Source organism: Tachyglossus aculeatus, chromosome X1 (genome assembly GCF_015852505.1).
Source record: "Tachyglossus aculeatus isolate mTacAcu1 chromosome X1, mTacAcu1.pri, whole genome shotgun sequence".
NCBI classification, from domain to species: Eukaryota; Metazoa; Chordata; class Mammalia; order Monotremata; family Tachyglossidae; genus Tachyglossus; species Tachyglossus aculeatus.
The window spans coordinates 41,502,985-41,528,813 of NC_052101.1; the positions used below are offsets into that span (position 1 = coordinate 41,502,985).

The 25,829-nt window shown below is 45.2% G+C and overlaps 1 protein-coding gene across 3 annotated transcripts in view; it reads left to right on the top strand.

The window, feature by feature from the left end:
- The window catches only part of PRELID2 (PRELI domain containing 2), a 79,432-nt gene that overhangs the window by 25,010 nt on the left and 28,593 nt on the right, over window positions 1-25,829 (top strand). For all 3 annotated transcript variants that reach the window (XM_038740180.1, XM_038740181.1, XM_038740182.1), the window contains one exon: window positions 14,846-14,951. In XM_038740180.1, the coding sequence (XP_038596108.1) occupies window positions 14,846-14,951 (106 nt within the window). The remainder of the gene's footprint in view (window positions 1-14,845; window positions 14,952-25,829) is intronic.

Genomic DNA, 25,829 nt, shown 5'->3' on the forward strand with positions numbered 1-25,829 from the left:
AGACATTCTTCATTTTATGCATACTGGACATTTTCATCCATTTTCATTTCCCTCTCATTAAAACATTGGGAGAATGACTTAGTCCAAATCGCACCGTTGAACTTTTGAAGGATAATTTTCCAGAATAGATTCCATTTTTCATGGTATTTTTAAGTGCTTACTATGTGCCAGGCGCTGTACTAAGTGCCGGGTAGATACACGCTGTTCAGGTTGGACGCAGACCATGTCCCACATGGGGCTCACAGTCTTAATCCACATTTTACAGATAATAATAATAATAATAATAAAGATGGCATTTATTAAGCGCTTACTATGTTCAAAGCACTGTTCTAAGCGCTGGGGGGGATACAAGGTGATCAGGTTGCCCCCTGGGGGGCTCACAGTCTTCATCCCCATTTTACAGATGAGGTAACTGTGGCACAGGGAAGTGACTTGCTCAAAGTCACACAGCTGACAATTGGCAGAGCTGGGATTTGAACCCATGACCTCTGACTCCAAAGCCCATGCTCTTTCCACTGAGTCACGCTGCTTAGTGAGGCACCGAGAAGTTAAGTGACTTTCCCAAGGTACCGCAGCAGACAAATGGCGGAGCCAGGCTTTGATCTGGCCATTACTCTCCTAATGCTAAACCCCCCCCAAAACTCTACTGAGGATCACAACATTTAGATAGGATAAATATTTTTGAAGTCACCTATCACAAGAACCCCTTCACATACGCCTTAACCTTCTTGATGTCACCATATCCGCTTGATTGACGGAGACTTCAGGCTCACACCCTCAGGCCAATATGTTGCTCCTCACTGCCCGTGCCCCCAGTGCCCTCACAATTGTTTCCAGAGTCCAAGGAGGCTGGGGGGTAGTGCTGCCAGCTGCCAATCAGTCAGATTATCGGGCCCCCAGCATCATGTCCTAGTGGATAGAGCACGGGCCTTAGAGTCAGAAGGACCTGGGTTCTAATCCCTGCTTTGCCACATGCCTGCTGTGTGACCTTGAGCAAGTTGCTTAACTTCTTTGGGCCTCAATTACCTCATCTGGAAAATGAAGATTAAGACTGTGAGGCCCACATGGGACAGGGACTGTGTCCAACCGGATTTGACTGTATCCACCCCAGAGCTTAGTATTGTGCTTGGCACATAGGAAGCATTTAATAAATACCACTTGCTAGCCCAAACACACAGCAGTCCCTAGACTCCAGTCTCCATTACCTCAACCTAATGTGTCAAAAGACACTAGAAGCGGTTCGGTTCGGCACCACGCCCCTATCACTGACCAAAGAGTCAGAAAGTGTTAACTCAGGCAGCTTCTGCCATTTTGTTTTCCCCTTGGAGATTCAGCTGACAAATTTGTCCCATTGGGACGATACCTCCCGACTTACTACTCTTATTATTGATGTGTATTATTAATGGAGAGAGCCCTAGATGGTCTTCTGAATGATTTGAGACTTTTGTTTTGTTTTGGACCTCTACCTAACTATTAAGGAAGGCCCTGGGCCCTGGAGCAGAGGAAACTCATTATAGATCTTCTTGCCCTTTGAGTTAATGGAGAAAATGGGACTTGAACTCCTAAGACCCGTCTTTTTAGTTCACCGTTTGCCCCAGTGAGCCTCGCTAGAACACCCAGGCTCAGTTGGGAAGGCCTTTCCAAAAATCATGCCCAGCTTTCCAAGTTTGTCAAACCAGCGAACCGTGGTTGACTTGCTCCATTGCCTGAGGATACTTTGTCAGAGTCGGGAAGTAGAGCAGAACTTTAACATGTAGATAAAAACTTAAAAGAATAGCACCAGTAAGGATGAGTTGCAGTTTGAGGCAGCAGACAATAGTTCTGTTTGGATATGTATAATGAGAGGGAATTAACTGCAAAAGAAATCCCAAACTGGGCCAGACGGTTGCCCCTGGAACCCACGATTCCATCTCCCTAGAGTAGCAGTAAAGGATTTGGAGGAGCAGAGCATACAATAGAATAGGAATGTAACATTCAACATACCTAGCACATATTTACTTGATTAACTTGTATGATGATGATGGTATTTAAGCACTTACTATGTGCAAAGCACTGTTCTAAGTACTGGGGGGGATACAAGGTGATCAGGTTGTCTCATGTGGGGCTCACGGTCTTAATCCCCATTTGACAGATGAGGGAACTGAGGCACAGAGAAGTGGATTGATTTACCCAAATTCACCCAGCTGACAAGTGGCGGAGCTGGGATTAGAACCCACGACCTGTGACTCCCAAGCCCAGTCTCTTTCCACTGAGCCACGCTGCTTTTCGTATCTACCCCAGCATTTGGAATAGCGCTTGACAGATACCATAATTATTATTATTATACCGCTCCCTCAGCACTTATATATCTGGTAGTTTGTATGGTCAATTATTTATAATTTCCCCCACGTGTAACTGTTTCCTATTCCTGTCTCTCCCTGTTAGATTGCTAGCACCATGGATTAAACAGTTATTACCGTTGACCTCACCTATAACACTTAACTTCTCTGACCTCAGTATGCCCCTCAATCCCCTCCTTCTGATCAGCCTAACCCTGTCTTTCCTTTACTGCACCCCCTGCCTTCAAGCCCCGCCATCCAACCTCTCCCCATAATAATAATAATAGTAATAATAATGAGGGCATTTATTAAGCGCTTACTATGTGCAAAGCACTGTTCTGTGCACTGGGGAGGTTACAGGATGATCAGGTTGTCTCACGGGGGGCTCATGGTCTTAATCCCCATTTTACAGATGAGGTAACCGAGGCACAGAGAAGTTAGGTGACTTACCCAAAGTCACACAGCTGACAGTGGAGCTGGGACTTGAACCCATGACCTCTGACTCCAAAGCCCGTGTTCTTGCCACTGAGCCACTGCTGTTTCTCTTATGTTGCCCCCATCCTCCTCCCCTAGCCCATCCCTGTTATCCTGTCCCAGTGCCACCCTTCATCTCCCTATCCCAACACAGCCCCATCAGTTTACTCCCATCCAACTCCTCCCCGGCCCTTGCACCTTCCCCTCTCCCTGCACCCAAATCCCTCCACAACCTCAGCCAAATGCAGCCTGAGGGATCCCTTCCCTGCTCCCCCACCCCCCACCAAATCCATCATGGGAAAGCTCCTCCCTATCAGTGAAACGTGGCTCCCCAGATGGAGAGCCACTCCATCTCTCCTGCCACTCTCTCTAGCGGGGGCCTCATCTTCCCCCCCTATCCTAGACTTACCGGGAAAGGAGGACTTGGCTTCCTTTTTGCCCCTCAAAGTCATTTTTGCACCATTCAACCTCACCTATCTCTCTCTTTTCCTCATTTAAAGCCACATACCATCTACCTCTACCACCTACTTCAGTTACTAGTCATGGTCATGTACCGCGTCAGTCTCGTCTTTCTCGCTGTTGACTTCTTGCCCCATCCAGCCTCTGGCCTGGAATGCCCTCCCTCTTTATATTTGACTATCACTCACCTCACTTTCAAAGACGGCACGTCTCCAAGACGCCTTCCCTCTCTAGGCCCTCATTTCCTCTTCTCCCACTCCCTTTCTTCATCATCCTTATATTTCTCCTTGTACCCTTAATTTGCCCTTGCTTCAGCCCCACAGCACTTCTGTAAGTATCCAAAATTTATTTACTTATATTAATGTCTGTTTCCCCCTCTAGACTTTAAGCTCCTTATGGGCAGGGAAAGTACCTGCCAGCTCAGTTGCCATATATTCCTCCAAGTGCTTCGTACAGAGCTCTGTACACTGTAAGCTCTTAATAAATACCATTGATTGGGTCAAGTGCTAGAATAGATACGTGATAGTTCAGACCCAGTTGCCCATAGAACTCATAATCAAAGCAGTAGGGAGAGGCAGGGATCCCTATTTTATAGATGAGGAAACTGAGGCACAGAGCGGCTCAGCAATTTGGCTAAAGTCACCCAGCAAACCAAGGGCAGAGCTTGGTGATAGAACCCACATTTCATGACTCCAATGCTAACCTCTTCAGCTAACCTACCGTTGCAGAAGCTCTCCCAGTAATGCTTTAAAGCTCTATCCGAGTAGTTGACTGGTTCTCTCTTTCGCATACGTGCTGAGTCTAGTTAGTGGCCAGATAATAGATAATCTTGTTTCGGAATTATTTCTCCGTAGGAGATCTGAAACGTGCATTGCGGATGAAAAAGACATCAAACCTCTGAGGACTTGCTTACTCTAGTTTATGTTTCCAAATGCCAGAAAGCTTTCCGTGCCTTTGCCAACAGCTGAGTTCATTTTATTTTCCTCAAAAGACTGCAAATACCTTGGCTGTGGAAGCTTCACTTCGGATTTGTTTCCGTACCTTGATGCGGAAAGCTCAGCGGGATTGATAAATGTGTGGTAGGGTGATCCAACACCTCTTTTAATACCTTCAAATCTGTGACTAAAGCATTCTCCCACACCCATTCTGACCTCCAGCTCCTAGTTCCTAGCAGTGGTGCTATGATTAAAATATCCTGCCTCTCCTGAAAGCTGAGAACAGGGCGTATTTGTGGAAATAAGAAGCAAAAATTGAAGGCTTAATTGCTCACTTACTGCCTGCTTCATTGGTATTTTAACCTGATGTTTTAGACTAAAGGTGTTTAGTCTAACACCTTTTAGACTGTGAGCCCACTGTTGGGTAGGGACTGTCTCTATATGTTGCCAATGTGTACTTCCCAAGCGCTTAGTACAGTGCTCTGCACACAGTAAGCGCTCAATAAATACGCTAGATGATGATGACGTTCCCATTTTGTCAGAGGATTTTCTGTTTGGCTGTTGGTCCGTTATTCTGTCCTCTGGCTCCCCCCCTCCACTGCTCTATTTTTATTCCCCAAACAAGATTTCATAAAAGTCTGTCTGATTGACTTAGATCCGGGATCCAAAACATGTAGAAACCTCGTGATTGGAAGTAATTGTCATGTACCGCCCATTTTTTCCTGGCATCATTAGAATGAAGCTCTTTCATTAGAGTATAAGTTCCTTGTGGGCAGGGAAGTTGTCTCTTCTTTCTGTTCGTATCTTCCCAAGACTTTACTAATAATGATGGCATTTATTAAGTGCTTACTATATGCAAAGCACAGTTTTAAGCGCTGGGGAGGCAACAGGTGATCAGGTTGTCCCACGGGGGGCTCACAGTCTTAATCCCCATTTTACAGATGAGGTAACTAAGGCCCAGAGAAGTTAAGTGACTTGCCCAAAGTCACACAGCTGACAATTGGCAGAGCGGGATTTGAACCCATGACCTCTGACTCCAAAGCCCAGGCTCTTTCTTTCCACTGAGCCACACTGCTTTAATACAGTGCATTGCACCCTGTGTTCACTCAGTAAATACCATTACTCCTTTGATGACTTGAAAGATTTCAGTGCTGCTGGAGGAATGATACCCTGGTCTCTTAAAACCAATCAGAAAACAAACTTCCATTGGTTAAACATCAGCCTTTCCCGTTCTTTTTACAATCCTTCCATATTCAAGCACCGATCACTTACACTCTGAGAATAATCAAACCCCTAACTCTTTCCCTGACTATAGGCAGCCTTAATCATAGCCCTAGCACACTTTGGCGGGGTGGGGAGGAGATCAATCTTGTTACAGTTGAGCTTGGATTTTTTAAGTTGCAGATGAAATGTCCTTGTTAATTTTTGATATTCACAGCACATCATTAGACAGTAATTATCGCCACCCTCCTTTTCTAGTAAGAATGGCCTTTTTTCAAACTGTCGTTACACTTCAAAGCGAGGTTCCTTGATCCAACGTTTGAAGTGTACACTCTGTTCTACCCCAGTGCGTGTTTTCTGTAGGTTTCTGGGGTAGAACACGATCAGGGAAAGGGGACTGCTCTTCTGACATCATCATCACCATTTGGGCTGGGCTGGCCTTGTTATCGAAAAACACGGCCTTTTTTGTGGCCTTTTGTGCAGTGTAGGAAGGGATGAGTGTTATAGCACAGGTTTTCTTTAGCACGGGCCTTTGCAAGAATTCAACATTCATGTTATAGGAAAGCCGAGGGAACCCATTTTTAAAAATAAAGTAATAGTAGTAGTGGTAAAGGTATTTATTGAGCACCCACTGGGTGTGGTGTACTATACTAAGCACTTGAGGGAGTACAAAAAAAGTGTGAGCTATGCTCTCTATTTGCAAGAAGCTTACATTCTAAGAGGAGAAACTGATATTTTAGGCAGCGTGTGGAAGAGCCAGGTGTTTGCAGGAAGATACTTGTGTTTAGCGTACTTAACGGTCAATGTGTGAGAACTGGTTTTAACGATGAGCGACACTGATTTTATTTTGATCGGATTTATTGAGCACTTACTGTATATGGGGCACTGTTCTAAACACTTGGGAGAGTAAGCATAACAGTGTAAAAGACACATTCCCTGCCCAATCAATCCATCAGTTGTATTTATTAAGCACTTAATATGGGCCAAGCACTATACTAAGTGCTTGCAAGAGTACAGATATAACAGAGTCGGTAGACATGGTCCCTGCCCATGATGAGCTTACAGTCTAGAGGGGTAGACAGACATTAATATAAATAAATTGTAGGTATGTACATAGTGTATATATGTGCATAATTATGCAGAGCAGATCTTAAAAAAGGATTAAATTCAACACCCTTTTTTCAAATTCCGGTGTCCGCGTTCCATTTTCCTTTTCATTTGAGTGTTCTACAGTGCCAATGGTACTAGGTCCTTAACTGCAGTAAATTCCTTCCTTAATTTTACATTTTTTTTTACAAAAAGCTGAAACATCATTTTTTTGTTTGCTGCTGCCCACCTTCCCCCACAACCCCCAGAAAGGCGAGCTGGAAAACCACCGTCGAAAAGTTTAGAGAAGTCGAGTGGTGGCACTCTTGAATCGGTGTGAAAGAGAATTTATCGGTGGAAGCGATAGGTACGGAAACATGATGGAGAGGAAACCTTAAGTGATCCTGATGAGTAACAAAATTGCAGAGTGTCCTAAAGGGGCATGATATATGAGACTGAGACTGCAGAATAGAGATGCCAACTTCCAATTTTTTTTTTCAAGTATAGAAAAATTTACTGAGGGGTTGATTTCTTGTGCAATATCTAGAAACTCCTCAAGACAGTAAAACGATGAACATAATGCCGGTGCAGGAAGAAATAGAATCATGGTCTTCAATCAAGTCGAGAATCTCTGTCTGGTAGCTAAGACTGCCATCTTTGTAATCAGCATTAATATCAGGAGGAGTCAGGAGATGCATAGCGGAGGGAGGAGATAGAGTTCAGCTTTCTAGTTTGAATTTTGAGCAGAATTTGCAGCCGTCTTAGGTCCCCAAGTCCACAGTGGCCGTTTCTGAAGTGACCGGCTGCAGAAGTCCAAATGGAAAAGAAATTGCACACTTGATTCTTCTGTATCCTGACTGTGTCTATATATTGTACTGTCCCAAGCACTGATAAAGTACTCTGTTCAAAGTAGACAAGTCGCAGAGCCGGGGCTGGAATCCAGGTCCTTCTGGCTCCCGGGCCCTAGTTCTGTTCCTTTAGGCCATGCTACCTCTCAATCACTGTGGCACTTACTACAGTGTTCTCCACCCAGTCAACACTTAATAAATGTCCTCCCCATTCTGCATTTTGACTGAGATGACTCTTTTGCTCCTGCTATTGAGCACTTTTCCGTGGGTTTTCTAGGGAATTGTCCCCATAGAGGTTTCTGAGTGGTGGATAATATAACAACATTTCCAGCTCAGTCATTTTTCCGGGAACCAAAGCCACCCTTCGGGATAGATGGGCATTTTAGTCAAAACAGCCAGTGGGTTCTAAGTATGAAAATGTACATGATAGGGAAAATCTCGCTAAAGGACCCTGAATGAAAAGCAGAAATAAAAGCTTTACTCCAATCTGGGCTTTCTTAAGGAACAGGAGTGCTAAGTAGTCTTGCCAGAATTTGAATTGCAGCCATGAGTAGATATCTTGGGCCACTAAGAAGCTTCTGCGGAATATTTATGAGAGGAGACTCAGAGGCACAACAGAGTAGTGGCAAGCGATATAATTTACACAGAGACTATTTACTTCTAGCAAGATCTACTTAGAGAAGGTTGGAATTAAAGAGGAGAAAGCTAGAATTTTAATCTAGAAACCGGAAAACCAGCCAGTGATTGCTGTAGCCGATCTCCCCACAAGATTGTTTAAGTGATAATGACGCAGTTTACCCATAGCGGGGTTGGTTCCACGTTAAGCAGCGTGGGCTAGTGGAAAGAACCCAGGCCTGGGATCCAGAGGACTTGGGTTCTAATCCCAGCTCCTCCATCTGTCTGCTGTATGCCCTCAGACCAGTAACTTCTCTTCTCTTTGCACCTTAGTTGTCTCATCTGTAAAATGGGGATTACAGCTGAGTCCTCTGTGGGACAGGGACTGTCCAACCCGATTATCTTGCATCTACTCCAGTGCCCGGCACATAATAAGCACTTAATAAATACCAGAACAAAAAATGGCGGGGGCAGGAGAAGAAGCAGAGAGGCAATGCCAGTCCTGGGCAACTCCTTTTAAAAGCTTGGCTCTGTGGAAGCAAAGTGGTCTTGGGCTTTGCATTCATCCTTTTCTCTTCAGACTGTCCCCTCAGAGCTGTTCTGCCTCGAGACCAGCTTGATTGCTCCGTAACCATCTTGTTTAAGTGAACAGAAGTAACACCAGTGACTAGCATCTCTGGAGTGGTAGGATCCCAAGGGGTGGAGCGTGACGGGCCTTTCTGCCTGGACTCCATTTTGTCCGGCCAAGCCGCCATTTACCCACAGCGGGCACATCCGAATCCTCCACTCCTTTGTTTCATCCCATCCAAATGTCTGCCTTATCGGGAAGCTTGGATTCCTGGGTCTTGAGACAGGTTGGAGCTGTTCCTCCCTTAGCAAAGGTAGGACCCCTGTACAGCTGAGTAAAAATTTACTGCTGCTGTGCTTAGAAGCAGCAGTATTGTGCGTGTATTGCGCTCTTGGGTCACTTGTGAAGCTCAGATGCTTCCCAACTGTATGTAAAGAAACTATATTGCGTGGAGTTGAGCTGTTGAGCTGGACAAGGTGGAGGAAACTCTGTCAAACACTGTGCCCTACAAGCGCTAGTAGAAATAAACTTGTCTCTGACATACCTGCTTAAGCACAATGCTGAGTCCATGTAGTTTCCTTCGACAGCTCCTTTCCCAGAGGGTGGCATAAACTGCGTCCCCAGCATCAGAGACATGAAGCAACGTGGCTCAGTGGAAAGATCCCGGGCTTTGGAGTCAGAGGTCATGGGTTCAAATCCCGGCCCCTCCGCTTGTCAGCTGTGTGACTTTGGGCAAGTCACTTGACTTCTCTGTGCCTCAGTTCCCTCATCTGTAAAATGGTGATTAAAATTGTGAGCCCCACATGGGGCAACCTGATCACCTTGTGTCCTCCCCAGCGCTTAGAACAGTGCTTTGCATATAGTAATCGCTTAACAAATGCCATTATTTTTATTATTATGATGATGATCCTCTGGGAAAAGGCTTAGTGGCCTTTGGGTAATGGAGACAATTATTCCCCCGGCCACGTTGGGAAATGTAATTTTCACCTTCCCTGTAATTCCCTATCTCCAATCTCCTTTGCCTACCTCAAGGGTGTAAGCTCCTTGTGGGGAGGAACCGTGTCTACCAACTCTGTTGTAGCATACTCTCCCAAGGGCTTAAAACGATGCTCTGTATAAGGTAAGCACTCGATAACTACCATTGATTTGTTGATCTCCATTCCGAGGTGTGATGGGACATAGCTCTAACAGGAGATTTAATTGGCTGCTTTGCAATATAGCAGAATCTTATAAATAGCACCCCTTCTAGACTACAGGCTCGTCATGGGCAGGGAATGTGTCTACAAACTCTGTTACCTTGTATTCTCTAATCAATCAATCAATAGTATTTATTGAGTGCTTACTATGTGCAGAGCACTGTACAAGTGCTTGGGAGAGCACAATACAACAGAATTAGCAGACACATTCCCTGCTCATGACGAGCTTACAGTCGCGAGGGGGAGGCAGACATTAATATTAATAAAATACGTGTATAATAGGAAGGGGACAGGGAACATGTCTGCTAATTCTGTTGTACTTTCCACAGCACAGCTACATGAAAATGACATGGCTTATAAATCATTATACTTCTAGATTTACAGTGATCACCCAGTGAAATCAAGAAGGAAATTTACCCCATGTGTAGGATTGCATATGGGACTAAATGTGGGCCTTTTGGGTTGTGGGTATTTTTTTTTAACGTCTGTCATTTTATTTTGAAACATCTGGTTTTAGGATAGTGCCAGAGGCTGTTTTCGGGATGAATTAGCAATTGTGTTGGTCCAGCGCTAAAATCTGGAGGAAAGAATGTTTGTTTTGTTTTCTTTGTTTTATGGCTTTTGTTAAGCACTTACTATGTGTCGAACACTCTACTAAATGCTGGGGTCTATATGAGTCAATTAGGTTGGTATATATATATATATATATATATATATTTGATGGTACTAGTCACTTACTAGGTACTATCTACTATGTTAAGCCCTGGGAGAGATAGAAGAAAATAGATCAAACAAGTACTTGTCTCACTCAGAGCTCTCAATTGAAGAGGTAAGGAGAGTGGGTGTCCTTTTCCCATTCTACAAATGAGGAAAATGAGGCCCAGAGAGGTTAAATGATGTGGTCAACGTCTCACTACAGGACGGAAGTCTCCTGACTCCCTTTCTCATTCTCTTTCCACTAGGACATACTGCCTCTTGGTATGGTATGATTATGCTTCATCTAGGCAGAAATCATCAATAGCACACATAGAGATTGCTGGAATTATCTTGGACCTTGTATGGAAATATTTTTGGTGGTTTAAAAAAAAATTGTAGCTTGGTGAAATTTCATTTTATTGAGCTATCTGCTGTCATGGACCTATCCCGTCCTTCTCAGTAAAATTTCTACCTCTCTGTGTGCCACTCAAGAATCCAACTTGGTGATATTTCCGCTCACCAGGCTCTGCCCCCGGTCCCTTTAAAGCTTTCAGAAAATGCAAGGGAGAGGTGTCAGTTCCGCAGCCCGGTTTCCCGCTCCATTTCTTGGGAGGAAGGAAAGGAACTTCTTCTAGACTGTGAGCCCACTGTTGGGTAGGGACCGTCTCTATATGTTGCCAACTTGTACTCCCCAAGCGCTTAGTACAGTGCTCTGCACACAGTAAGCGCTCAATAAATACGATTGAATGAACTTCTCCCTAATACGGTGAGCCCCTCCCAAAGAACCTTAGCTCCTCCGGTAGCCTGTGAGCCCCTCCTGTGGACTGGGAGAACCTCCCGTCGACTGGTAGACTGTGATCCTTGGACAGTACCTTCCCAAGTCTGTCCGCTGCCTTCCGAGAGAAACTGCCTTTCACCATTCCCAGACGAATAAGAAACTCCCCTAGAGTAGGAGACTTGTTTTATTTTGGTATTTGTTAAGCGCTTACTATGTGCCAGGCACTGTATTGAGCACAGTGGTAGATAGAAAGTTATGCAACAACTCTGGAGCTCCTTCATATTTGATTCATTTTCTCAGGAAGGAGCCAACAGCCGAGGGGTAGAAAAATAGTCCCCCCGCCCCATAGCCTTTCTTTCATTCATTCATTCAATCGTATTTATTGAGCGCTTACTGTGTGCAGAGCACTGTACTAAGCGCTTGGGAAGTCCAAGTTGGCAACATATAGAGACGGTCCCTACCCAACAGCGGGCTCACAGTCTAGAAGGGGGAGACAGAGAACAAAACAAAACATATTAACAAAATAACAAAAATAGAATAAATATGTACAAATAAAATAAGTAGAGTAATAAATACATACAAAAATATATACATATATACAGGTGCTGTGGGGAGGGGAAGGAGGTAAGGCGGGGGGAGGGGGAGAGGAAAGAGGGGGCTCAGTCTGGGAGCCCCCTTTCTTTCCTAGCTTTCTCCTCTGCCCCCTTCTTCACTGACCCATAAGTTATCTTGGGAGCTCACTACAGTGTCAGGAGTGTCAGCTCTACTATACCATCCCCAGCAGACAACTAGGCAGTGGAACGGGCCCCTGAAACAACACTGAACCTTCTGAAAATCCTGCTGTCCCTTTGGACCGCCTCCGATTATTTATAAACTTCTGAAAGCAAATCCAGTGAAGGCAGCATGAAGGATCCTGGACATTATCTGACCAGGAATATTGCCAAGGCTTTTACAACAAAGACCCTTTAATTAAACCCCTATCACGGAAACAATTAGACCAAATTTGCCATACTTAATTTGTCAATAATTTTGTAATGAAATCTCATTAATAGCTTGGTTTTTTTTTCCTCCCTGAATTCTTTACTCTCCGTATCCATGCAATAATGCAGACAGGCTGGCCTTGTCTTCTAGAGATCAATGGACGATCAATAGTTTTTTCACAAACTTTTTGTCTTTCAGAGTTCTGGAAAAAAAAACAAGGCTCGAACTAGGTGCTGCAGAGTTAGACGCAGGCTGATTTTTTTTTTTTTTTTGTCCTGCAAGTTGCTTCCTCAAAGCCATTTCTACGGCGGGATGTTTTGTCTGCTTTGGTCTCACAGCGTCTTATAATCGCACCAGTCTGGTGCAAAACAAATGGCTACGACGCAGCTACTGATGCTAGAGGAGTCGGTCTGACTAGGAGGGTTGGCTCATACCCCATCTCTGTGAGGCCATGGTCAGTCTTTGGTTACCTGCAGTGGAAACCCCTGGTGCTATTCCAAAGAGACTGAGGGTTAAAAAAATATAGTCAGTGGAGAAAACTGCACAGGAAAAGATCTCTGTGATTGGGGTTTCTGATCTTGGGAGCTCACTGTAGTGTCAAGAGTGTCAGCTCTACTATACCATCCCCAGTAGACAACTAGGAAGTGGAATGGGCCCCTGAAACAACACTGAACTTTCTGAAAATCCTTCTGTCCCTTTGGAATGACTCCGATTATTTATAAGCTTCTGAAAGCAAATCCAGTGAAGGCAGCATGAAGGATCCTGGACATTATCTGACCAGGAATATTGCCAAGGCTTTTACAACAAAGACCCTTTAATTAAACCCCTGTCACAGAGGGGTGAGGGTGAGCAACAGAGATGTGGGCAGTGGGCTAGGATGCAGGCTTGTCGTGGTTCCCGATTGGACCAAATGATGAGAAGGGTGGAGGGCAGAGTGAGAGGGCATTTACAGGGAGTACCGTTGATGGAGAGGACCAGAAATTGGAGAGGTCACAAATAGAGAAACTGGAGAGTCAAGAAAACCCAGATATTGCCCTTGGGTAGTACCTGGGGAAAGACAAATTCTACCAACACGAGTTGGAAAGGAACTGGCCAAGCGTAAAATCCTTTGGGTGGCTGAATGGATCACTTGGGTCAGCAGTGAAAGCTACTAAATTCAGTGTTGGTTTTGGAGCAATACATTAAGTACAAGGATTATATCCATCACTCCTCTGGATTTAGTTTGGGGCTTAAAGAACCACTCCTTATCCTCCAACACAATTATGGAGACGCCCACCTTAGTTGACTACGTTTGAAAATTATACGGAATTATATTGGGTTAAGAAGAAGTGCTAAATGTCGCGGGGTGGGGGGGGTGGTGTGATTCTAAATAATCAAATTATTTTCAATGAACACTACAGTTAAGAGACTCAAATCATTTTGCGTAGCCTGTGATAGTTTTTTTTGGAACCTAGACTGGGATGACCAGGCGGTTTATGCATTGTGTAGGTGTGCAGATGTTTGTAATGAGTTCCCGAACCCCATGCTTTCTCCTTACCTATCCAAATGAGTCCATCGCTCTGCCAGGGGAAAGAATTCGGTCCAGGCCTTGCCACAGCAATGCAGACCATGAGACCCCAGCTGTTTTGATAGAAGAGAAAATACTTTCCACAGAGACTTTGTTTTCCATTTTCTCACTCCTGGTTTTATTCACTCAGTTGTGTGTTTGATCACGGAGGAGGCGATGAAGCACAAAGCCCTTCTGCCCACAGTTCTCCTGAGAGAAAATAGAAGGGTTGGAGGAGGTTGAGGGGTGCTTAGTGGCTCCAGAATTGGGGATGCGCTATTTCTTCTATCGGGACGTTAAGCTTGAAGCCAGCTGCTAATGCTTCCTAGGTGATGGTGACCAAATCCAAGCACGTCAGTCTTCCCTTCAAGTGCCCAGGTGCTTGAACTTCATTTAACACTGATCGGGGCCTGTTGACTCAGTGGATCAGGACAAACGCAGAAGTGTCATACAGATGAGTTGCCTTTGATCCCTCAAGATGCTCCTTCTGGGATTGAGCCTGGTCACATTTAGGGTCCAGGGAATGGTTGTAGGGCAATGCCTCCCTTCTGGATTTAATAATCACGCTACTAATAATGGTACTTATTAAATGCTTACTCTATGGCAAGCACAGTACTAAGCCCCGGGATGGATACAAGATGATCAGGTCCCATGTGGGTCTTTCAGTCTAAGTAGGAGGGAGAACAGGTATTGAATTCCCGTTTCTCAGAGAGGGAACTGAGGCACAGTGAAGTGACTTGCCCTAGGTCACACAGCTGAAGAGTGGCAGAGCCGGGATTAGAACCCAGATTCTTTGACTCTCAGGCCTATTCTCTTTCCACTAGGCCACACTGCTTCTTGTAAAGATTCCAGGTTTTGGGTCCATCCAGATTTATTTAGAATTGTATCTGGGGGAGACGAAGAGAAGCGTTTCTTGTTTCCTTCTGTCAGACTCAGAATATAAATTTGCTTTCACCTCAGCTCCAGCCCTCTCTTAAAAATCCACAACACTGGCCCATAAGCAGTGAATTATGACAGAACAACACCGGGTGCTGGTTGCTAAACGATAATTGAACCATTGACTTATTTCCAGCATAGCTTTACAGAGAAATAAAATTACATTAGAAATCCACATTCTCTTACAGGACAGAGTTTATCCAGAGAGGCAAGATATCGATCACCGGAGCGGGGTTCCTCAACTGCATTTTGGAAACATTTGCCAGCACATTTCTCAAGAAGGGGGCCCAGAAGGTAAGCTTCTTGTCCTCTTCCCAACCACTCACAATCCCCATCCCGATACCATCATCTTTCAGTGTCTTTAGACTTCTATGCATTCTGTTAATCTCACTTTGTACTGCATGGGTGCACTGAGATTTGAAATTGCCTTTTTCAGCTCTGGCAAGAAAAATCTCGGCTGGCTTTTCGTTGGCTTTCGATATAAACAAAAATAGACAGTGCAGAACACCCCCCACCTTCATCTTCTGATTTGGCCAAGTGATGGTCATGTGACTTTGAAGCTGGAAAACACTGCAGCCACGTGAATTTTCTTTACTCTATCTTACGTGGATTTGCTTAGAAGGAAGAATATTTATTTTTTCTGTTACTACCATTCTGCTTTCTCCAAAACTATGTCTCTTCCTGAGTGAGCTTGGTTTAATTTGTCAGCCCTTCAAGTTTAACTTCTGCCCAGTTTTGGTGTAGCCTCCCAGTTAAATTCAGCTCATTTTTATGGTTTGAGTAGCTCAGAAAAACTCAGTTTCCTCTCAGTATATGATCAGTCAACCAGCGGTATTTATTGAGCACTCACGGTTTGCAGAGCACTGTTCTAAGTGCTTGGGAGAGTACAATATGAGTTGGAACACCCGCAGTTCCTGTCCATAAGGACAAGAGGAAGAGACAGACATTTATATAAATACATGAATTATGGATATATATATTAAAGAGAAGCAGAGAAGCAACATGGCTCAGTGGAAAGAGCATGGGCTTTGGAGTCAGAGGTCATGGGTTCAAACCCCGGCTCCGCCAATTGTCAGCTGTGTGACTTTGGGCAAGTCAGTTCACTTCTCTGGGCCTCAGTTACCTCATCTGGAAAATGGGGATTAAGATTGTGAGCCCCCCATGGGACAACCTCATCATCTTGTAACCTCCCCAGCGCTTAGAACAGTGCTTTGCACATAGTAAGCACTTAACAAATAACATTATTATTATTATTATTATTAGAAGGCTCTGGGTTCTAGTCCTGGCTCTGCAACTTGTCTCCTGTGGAACCTTGGGTAAATCACTTCACTTCTCTGGGCCTCAGTTACCTCATCTGTAAAATGGGGATTAAAACTGTGAGCCCCCCGTGGGACAACCTGATCACCTTGTAACCTCCCCAGCGCTTAGAACAGTGCTTTGCACATAGTAAGCGCTTAACAAATAACATTATTATTATTATTATCACCTTGTAACCTCCCCAGCGCTTAGAACAGTGCTTGGCACATAGTAAGCGCTTAACAAATACCATAATTATTATTATTGTTATAAAGGAGAGAGAGTTGGGGGGAGAGGGTGGCTTAGTGGATGGAACACTAGGAGGCAGAAGGACCTGGGTTCTAATCTCTGTCACGCCACTTGTCAGCTGCGTGACCTTGGGCAAGTTACTTAACTTCTCTGTGCTTCAGTTACCTCATCTGAAATTAGGGATTGAGATTCTGAGCCGCAGGTGGGACGTGAACTATATTCAAATGGACTAGTTTGTACCTACCCCAGCGCTTACTACAGTGCCTGGCACACAACAAGTGCTTAACAAATACCACAAGAGCGAGGGCTTATTCGGGGAAGGCCTCTTGGAGAGATGATGATGATGATGGCATTTATTAAGCGCTTACTATGTGCAAAGCACTGTTCTAAGCGCTGGGAAGGTTACAAGGTGATCGGGTGGTCCCACGGGGGGCTCAGTCTTCCTCCCCATTTTCCAGATGAGGGAACTGAGGCCCAGAGAAGTGAAGTGACTTGCCCAAAGTCACCCAGCTGACAATTGGCGGAGCCGGAATTTGAACCCCGGACCTCTGACTCCAAAGCCCGTGCTCTTTCCACTGAGCCACTCTGCTTCTCTGACTTGCAGTAGATTGGCCCCATTTTTACAAGGGAAGAAACTGAGGCCCAGGGAGGTTTTTGGTGGGGGGTTTTCTTTAAAATGGTAGTTGTTAACACTGCTTACTATGTTCAACAACACGGTCAGGGTCACACGCCATCCAAGTGAGAAGCCTTAGGCCTTCCAAGCCTGGGCTCTGTCCCCTAGGCCCCCACTCCTCCTCTTTCCACCGCTGTTTTTTCCCTGCTCCGGGATTAAGGGCACGAAGGAGATGGGAAGGACAGTTGAGGGGGCTGTGGCTTCTTCCCCGGGGCCATGAGATACGCCAGGCCGAACTTGGGGACGTTCCGGGACCACAGGGGCTTGCAGTGGTCCGTCAGGCAGATCTTACCGCCCCTGTACATCTTGGCCGTCTTCCCGTCCAGCTCGGGGATGGCGATCTCGGGCGCGGTCCCGGGGTACGTCACAGGGATATCAAACTCGAAGGCCTCTCGGAGAGATGTGATTTCATTGAGGGTTTTAAGGTGTGTCATAGAAGGAGGGAGAGGAGAGTTCCAGTTTAGAGGGAGGACCTGGGCAAGGCCTCGGAGTCGAGATGGATGGGATCAGGCAAGCAAGGTAGGAGGGGGTGAGCCGATTGCTTTCTTTTCGATCAGTATATAAAACCTAGAAGTGGGATGATTCTCGTGGAGCAGGAGGATTGAGCCACCGTTAGGGAGAAGCCAAAGCAATGCAAGGCATTATGGGTAGCAAATAAAACAGGGCAGCAAGGGACAATCAATCAATCAATCATATTTATTGAGCGCTTACTGTGTGCAGAGCACTGTACTAAGCGCTTGGGAAGTACAAATTGGCACTTGACAAGTTGACGGTGTTTACAAGCATGTGTTTTAGAGAAGCAGCGTGGCTATGGAGAAGCAGTGTGGCTCAGTGGAAAGAGCCCGGGCTTGGGAGTCAGAGGTCATGGGTTCAAATTCCGGCTCCGCCGCTTGTCAGCTGTGTGACTTTGGGCAAGTCACTTAACTTCTCTGGCCCTCAGTTACCTCATCTGTAAAATGGGGATTAAGATTGTGAGCCCCACGTGGGACAACCTGATCACCTTGTATCCTCCCCAGCGCTTAGAACAGTGCTTTGCACATAGTAAGCGCTTAACAAATACCAAAGTTATTATTATTAGTTAAGGCTATCAGTTATATGTTCTGATCTGCAACATACACTCATGGATGAGATTCCACTGCCAGCAGTGTCCTCTTTAAATCCCAGAGGCCAACCGGCTATCCTTTATTAATGATAATAATAATTTTAAGTCCCTGACTGTGTGCTAAGCACTGTGCTGAACACTGGGGTTCATGTCAGTCACGGGCCCTGTCCCCCATGGACTCACAGTCTAAGTGGAAGGGAGAACAGGTATTCAGTTCCCATTTTAGAGAAGATGAAACTGAGGCATAGAGTAGTTAAGTGACTTGCCAAAATAGCCCAGCAGGCAAGCGGTATGCTTGGGATGGATTAGAACCCCAGGCCTCGGACTCCCAGGCATCATATTTTTCACTAGGGCAAGAGTTTATTTTAACAGTGTTAATATAAGGGCCCAAGTCTGCGTTCCTAAGTTGTGTAGCCCTGCTTCTCCTCCTTCCACCTGTAAGCATCCCAAAAGGCCACATGGTGTATGAGGGATCCCCGTGCTTCTCCTTCCTTCCTTCATCATCATCATCATCATCAATCGTATTTATTGAGCGCTTACTGTGTGCAGAGCACTGTACTAAGCGCTTGGGAAGTACAAGTTGGCAACATATAGAGACAGTCCCTACCCAAGTGGGCTCACAGTCTAAAAGGGGGAGAGGAGGACTGGTCCTCTCGACCAGTCATATTTATTGAGCACTTACTGTGTGCAGAGCGCTTGAGAGAGTCCAATACAGCAGAGTTGGTAGACACGTTCATATCCTAACCATCTCTGTGGCCCCCAGATTGAACCTTGTTCCCTGTACTGGCCGTTGCTTCGGCTTTGGGATTAAGGGAGGGGAGGTAGGCTCTGAGAACCTCTTATTACCATCCTCCCACCCTGTTCTCTTTCTGAAGATCGGCTCCTTTCCCTGTCCAAGTCGGTCAGTCGGCGATATTTATCGAGCACTTACTAGGTGCAGAGTAAGTACTCAGGAGAGTTGGTGTAGAGGCTCACCTCCCTGTCTCTCCAGCAGCCCTGACCCAGCCCTGGTTTGTTTAGGTTGGACTGAAGAGAGCCACCCCTTATATGCTTTCCAAGAGCTTAGTATGGTGCTTTCCACACAGGAGGTGATGGATAAATACCGTTGCTTGATTTTCTGTGCCTTTCCAGCCCTTTTCCCTTCACCTGCACTGCCGCATCTGAAATACTCCCCCCGAATAGGCAGCTATTCCACGCAACGGTTCAGTGTAGCAGTGAGTTTTAGAGCCTCTAATTCTGCCGGAGGGATCATAGCTTGTCTTATGTCTGCGAATCACTTCTTTTGATGGGAAACCTGGACTTATTCTCCACGAGGTAATTTCTAATAGGTAACAGAGCCGGGGAATCGTTTTTCTCTTAGGCTTCTTTGGCAGCCTGGCGTGTGTGTGACTTGAGTACCCAGAGGCCAGAGCAGGATGCGGTAGAAGCGTGAAGCTATTCTTTGATATTCATGGAGCCATTTCGGCTTCTCGGTTTTAAAAAGTTAGGGAAAGGCATTTACATAACGGGGTAAAAATCATCTTTTGTTATTTCTCGCCATCACCCAAGAGGGCTGAATCAGTATTCTCTGAGTGTCAGTAGGGCAGCGGCAGAAAGGAGAAACTGAATTCAGAAATGAGGCTTAAATTCCTCCCCTCTGCGGTAATGATAGAGGACGGGTGGCTCTGGGGCATTTGTACGGTTCGTTCACCCAGTGGTCTGTGGGGAAAAGTGGACATGGCAAACATACTCGAGAGATTGCCAGTCCACTCTAGACTGTAAGCTCGCTGTGGACAGGTCATGGGTGTGTTTATTGTTATATCGTCCTCTTCCCAGTGCTTAGTACAGTGCTCTGCACACAGTAAGCGCTCAATAAATACGATTGAATGAGGCACGGAGGCCAACTGTGAGGGTACGACGAGGCCCCACCACATAGAGACGCAGCATTCATTCATTCACTCATTCAGTCGTATTTATTGAGCGCTTACTGTGTGCAGAGCACTGTACTAAGCGCTTGGGAAGTAGAAGTTGGCAACATATAGAGACGTTCCCTACCCAACAGTGGGCTCACAGTCTAGAAGGGGGAGACAGGCAACAAAACAAAGCCTATTAACAAAATAAAATAAATAGGATGAATATGTGCAAGCATGGCTTAGTGGATAGACTACCAGCTTGGGAGTCAGAAGAACCTGGCTTCTGATTGTTCCTCCTCCACTTGTCTTCTGGGTGACCTTGGGAAAGTCACTTCACTTCTCTGGACTTCAGTTGCCTCCTCTGTAAAATAGAGATTAAGACTCTGAGCCCCATGTGGGGCATGGATCGCGTCCAACTTGATTAGTACAGTGCCTGGCACATAGTAAGCGCCGAACAGATACTATGAAAGAAATTTTTAAAAAAGGAGTTGAAGGAGTGGAGCCATAGAACAGCGCTGAGGAAGCGATCCTTTCTTTAACTCCATGCGGGCCCTGGGGAAGACTAAACACAGAGAGATAATACCGTTTTCACAACCGATCCAACAACTCATGATCAATATTCTCCAGGAGTGCTCACCAGGCAGGGTCACTTTCTTTGACAGAAAACCCCACAGATGAAAACCATGTTTTTGTCAGAATTTACTCTCTACGCTTTTTAGACAAGCAGTTACGTGGGTCGGTTTATATTTTAGCTCGCTCAACATCAGACGCTTTCCCTTTCATTAAAAGAAATGCTCTCCGTTGCAATAGAAAACATCAATTACAACAGTTTGGCTGGGAATAGGTCTGCATTCAGAACCACGTGCCTGAAGCAGTAATTTTTAGACAAAAAAAAGGTAAACCTGTCATTTGAAAAGGACCTTAAATATAAAAGACAAATTTGACATAAAAGCACTCCAGCGTTGGCAGAGCCACTCCATCTATTGGAACATTTCTCCGGTTTGTCATTTGCACGAAACAACCCTTTCAACGTTGCCCCCTCACTTAACTCCATTGATGACACCGATGAAGAATTGCGATTCTTTGCACTTTGGGGAGGTTGGTTCCCCAGCCTAAATTCATTCCTGGGCATGGAACTCGATAAGATATTTACTCATTCTTAATAAATCGGCAACCTGGTTCTCAGCGTGTTTTCAGTCTCACTAGATATTGAGTATCGGAATAGATTGGTCCTGCGTATTTTTATACCCAAGAAATTGTGAGGATAAGTCAAGTGCGTCAGGATTTTAATGACTCTCTTTTTTTGGTCTGCACTTTCATTTTTCAAAAAAAAAAATAATCACGCCTTCTCCCATCACAGACATCTTCTTCACCTCCTACCTCAACTCCCCTGAATCAAGAGATTTTGACCTGGTTGGATCATTGAGGAAGGTTCAGAGCTCGAATTTGAAAATAGGGAAAGCTTTTTAAAAAGCTGAAATTCCAGGATGTCATCCGATATAGAACTGTTGGGATGGGAAAGTGTTGGGTTCTAAATGGACAGCAAAGAGAATAGCACTGTCAGCCTCCAGAGAATGCAAGAGTGTTTCCTTTGCCTTCACAATTTAATGATTTCTCTGTTTGCTTGTTACACAAGTATAGTGAGATATTAATTATCCCTCACGCCTAAAGCAGTTCTTTTAACAGCTACGAATATAGCAGTAATTTTGAGTTATTTTCATTGTACTCTCCCAAGTGCTTAGTACAGGGCTCAGGATATGCACTGATTGATTGATTTGTGTGGGTCTTCTTTTCTCAAATAGAGGAACACTAAATTCTATAGGAAATCTATGCAGGAGGAGAAGTAAACTTCCCCTTACAATGTAAAATTCATATAGTCCTTCCTTGGTTCAGGGATGAGATTTCTCAACTCTGTTGTTTGTGCTCTCCCGAGCGAGTAATACAGTGCTCTACCTATATCAAGTTCTCAATAAATACCATCGATGGACCGGTTATTCGATAATATTTATCCAGCGTCCCCTCACGCAGAGTTTCGTGGTGAAGATTCATTCATCCACTCGTATTTATTGAGCACTTACTGTGTGCAGAGCACTGTACTAAGTGCTTGGGAAGTCCAAGTCGGCAACATATAGAGACGGTCCCTACCCAGCAGTGGGCTCACAGTCTAGAAGGGGGAGACAGAGAACAAAACAAAACATATTAACAAAATAAAATAAGTAGAATAAATATGTACAAGTAAAATAAATAAATAAATAGAGTAATAAATACGTACAAACATATATACATATATACAGGTGCTGTGGGAAGGGAAGGAAGATGATGTCCCTCTTCAGGACTGACAGACGAATCTCGGTCCTCGTCTGTGGGCAGTGATTGTGTTTGTTATACTGTTCTGTTGTACTCTCCCAAGCGCTTAGTACAGTGCTTTAATGGTAATAATACTAATTACAGTGCTCTGTACACAGTAAGTCCTCAATAACTGAGATTGAATGAATGAATGACCGAATTATGGTATTTATTGAGCGCTTACCATGAGCCAGGCACTCTTCTAAGCACTGGGGTGGATGCAAGCAAATCATGTTGGGCGCACAGTCCCTGTCGCATGTGGGGCTCAGTCTCAATCCCCATTTTACTGATGAGGTAATTGAGGTCCAGAGGAGCCAAGTGAGTTGCCCGAGGTCACACAGCAGACAAGGGGCAGAGCTGGGATGAGAACCATGACCTTCCGACTCGCGGGCCTGTGCTCTAGCCACCGTGCCATGCTGCTTCTCCGGGTACACGGTGTGCTCTGCACACAGTAAGCGCCCAGCAAATTCGACTGACTGACCAAGTCAGTCTCATAAATACCCCTCCACCGGCACGCTCTCGTCACCGCGGGTGTAGTTCCTGGAAAGTTAGAGAGTGCGGCGAGCGAGAATGGTAGCAAGGGTGCTACCCACAAAAACTTTTTACCCCATATGTGGCCAAAGCGGGGGTGGCACACTGCTAACCCCGGACTACATTGCCAGAGCCCGGACTTTGTAGCCACGTGGGACCTCACTGCTGCCAGGTGGCCTGAGGCTCTGGGGTAGAGTTTTCCCTTATACTGAAAAAATTAATTCATTAAGGGATTAAGTGAGCTCTTACTCTATGCCAGGCACTGTGCTAAGCAGTTGGGCCGATAACAAAATCACTAGATTAGATCCAGCTACCATTCCACAGGGAGATCGTAATCTAAGAGGGTTTAAGCGCTGAGTACAGTGCTCTGCACCACAGAAAGCACTCAGTAAATGTGATTGATTGATGGGGAGCAGATATTTTGTCCCCGTTTTACAGATGCAGTGGTTGCGGGACTAGCCCGAGGACACACAGCAGGCCCATGGCAGAAGGGGGATGAGAACCCGTGTCCCTTGATGGCTAGTTCCGAGTTCCAGGCCATCCTGATGGAGGGAGGGCTTGCTGTGTAATAATAAATAATAATAATAATAATGATGACATTTATTAAGCGCTTACTATGTGCAAAGCACTGGTCTAAGCGCTGGGAAGGTTACAAGGTGATCAGGGTAGTCCCACGTGGGGCTCACAGTCTTCATCCCCATTTTACAGATGAGGTGAGGTCCAGAGAAGTGAAGCGACTGGCCCAAAGTCACACAGCTGACAGTTGGCAGAGCCGGGATTTGAACCCATGACTTCTGACTCCAAAGCCCGGGCTCTTTCCATTGAGCCACGCTGCTTCTAGACTGTGACTGTGTAGCGTGTGGTCAGCCCATCAAACTGGCAGATGAAATTGCTGGACGCCATCACTGGTGCCGTTTGCTCCCAAACTGGGTGTTAGGTCCCCTGGGTCTCTGATTCCTCACTGAGAGGGAAACAAACTACTGGAAAAATGGTAGAAATTAATAGGTAGCTGAGCCCATTGTTGGGTAGGGACCGTCTCTATATGTTGCCGACTTCTACTTCCCAAGCGCTTAGTACAGTGCTCTGCACACAGTAAGCGCTCAATAAATACAATTGAATGAATGAATGAATGAGTCTGTCCCCTGTGTGACATATACTGAGTAGTTGTTAGGGGAGAAACCTCTATCCAGTGAATGGAGCACGGGTCTGGGAATCAGAAGGCCCTGGGTTCTAATTCTGACTCCACCACTTGCCTGCTAGGTGACCGTGGACAAGTCACTTTTCCGGGCCTCAGTGACCTCCTCTGGAAAATGGGGGATTAATAATAATAATAATAATAATAATTTTGGTATTTGGTAAGCTCTTACTATGTGCAAAGCACTGTTCTAAGCACTGAGTAGGATACAGGTGATCAGGTTGTCCCATGTGGGGCTCACAATCTTAATCCCCATTTTACAGATGAGGTGGCTGAGGCACAGAGAAGTGAAGTGACTTTCCCCAAGTCACACAGCTGACAAGACTGTGAGCCCATGTGGGACAGGGAATGTAGCTGATTAGCTTGTATCTACCCCAGTGATTAGAACAGTGTCTGGCACATAGTAAGCCCTTAATAAATACCATTAAAAACCAACAACAAATGCATAGCGCCTGCAGGCGTTCTCTGACTTTGCAGAGCTGGGACAAGTGGTGGAGTTGGGATTCGAACCCAGGTCTTCTGAGCTCTGGAGCCATTCTTCTAGACTGTGAGCCTGTTGTTGGGTAGGGACTGTCTCTGTATGTTGCTAAATTGTACTTTCCAAGCGCTTAGTACAGTGCTGTGCACACAATAAGCGCTCAATAAATATGAATAAATTCTTTTCCAGTGGATCCACAGTGGGGCTGATAAGTACGGTCTTCTAAACAGTAGATGTTTTGGGAGCATCCCAAGAGGGTGTTGTGAGGGAAAATACGAGCCCCGTATTAGGTGCTTGGAAGAACACAATAAAAGGTAAAAGGCACAGATTGTAAATAGGGCTTACAATCTAATGGGGGAGCTTACAGTTTAATGGGCGAGTTTACAGTTTAATGGAAGAACTTAAAACTCTAGTAATAAAGACAGTATTGCATTTATTTGGGAGGGAGCTACAGTTTAAAACCCTGTTTGTTTTTTTAAAGTGGGAATCTCGGGAGCAACTCCCCACAGGAAACTGGAAGTATAATTGTTAGAGGGTAGTAACTGGTGGCCTAGGGGTGGCTGTTGTGGAGACAAACTGGAGGTAAATATATTTGCCATTTTTAAAGGGCCAAAAGGGAATGCTTCTTGCTCTGAACTCTCTTCTTGCTCGATAGTGTTTTCAGTCGCAGTTAGTGTTTGGTAGTGCTGGATAGCCACTCGCATCATTTTATTATTAATAATAATAATAATAATAATAATGATGATGATGGTATTTGTTAAGCGCTTACTATGTGCAAAGCACTGTTCTAAGTGCTGGGGAGGTTACAAGGTGATCAGGTTGTCCCTTGGGGGGCTCACAGTTTTAATCCCCATTTTACAGATATGTGTTTGTATGTATTTATTACTCTATTTATTTTATTTGTACATATTTATTCTATTTATTTTATTCTGTTAATATGTTTTGTTTTGTTCTCTGTCTCCCCCTTCTAGACTGTGAGTCCACTGTTGGGTAGGGACCGTCTCTACATGTTGCCAACTTGTACTTCGCAAGTGCTTAGTACAGTGCTCTGCATACAGTAAGCGCTCAATAAATACGATTGAATGAAATGAACGAATGAATGAGGTAATCAATCAATCGTATTTATTGAGCGCTTACTGTGTGCAGAGCACTGTACTAAGCGCTTGGGAAGTACAAGTTGGCAACATATAGAGACAGTCCCTACCCAACAGTGGGCTCACAGTCTAAAAGATAACTGAGGTTATCTGATAACTAAAAGGTAACTGAGGCACAGAGAAGTGAAGTGACTTGCCCAAAGTCACACAGCTGACAGTTGGCGGGGCTGGGATTTGAACCCATGACCCATCTGACTCCAAAGCCCGTGCTCTTTCCACTGAGCCATGCTGCTTCTCTTTTAAGGGTTTGTGGTAC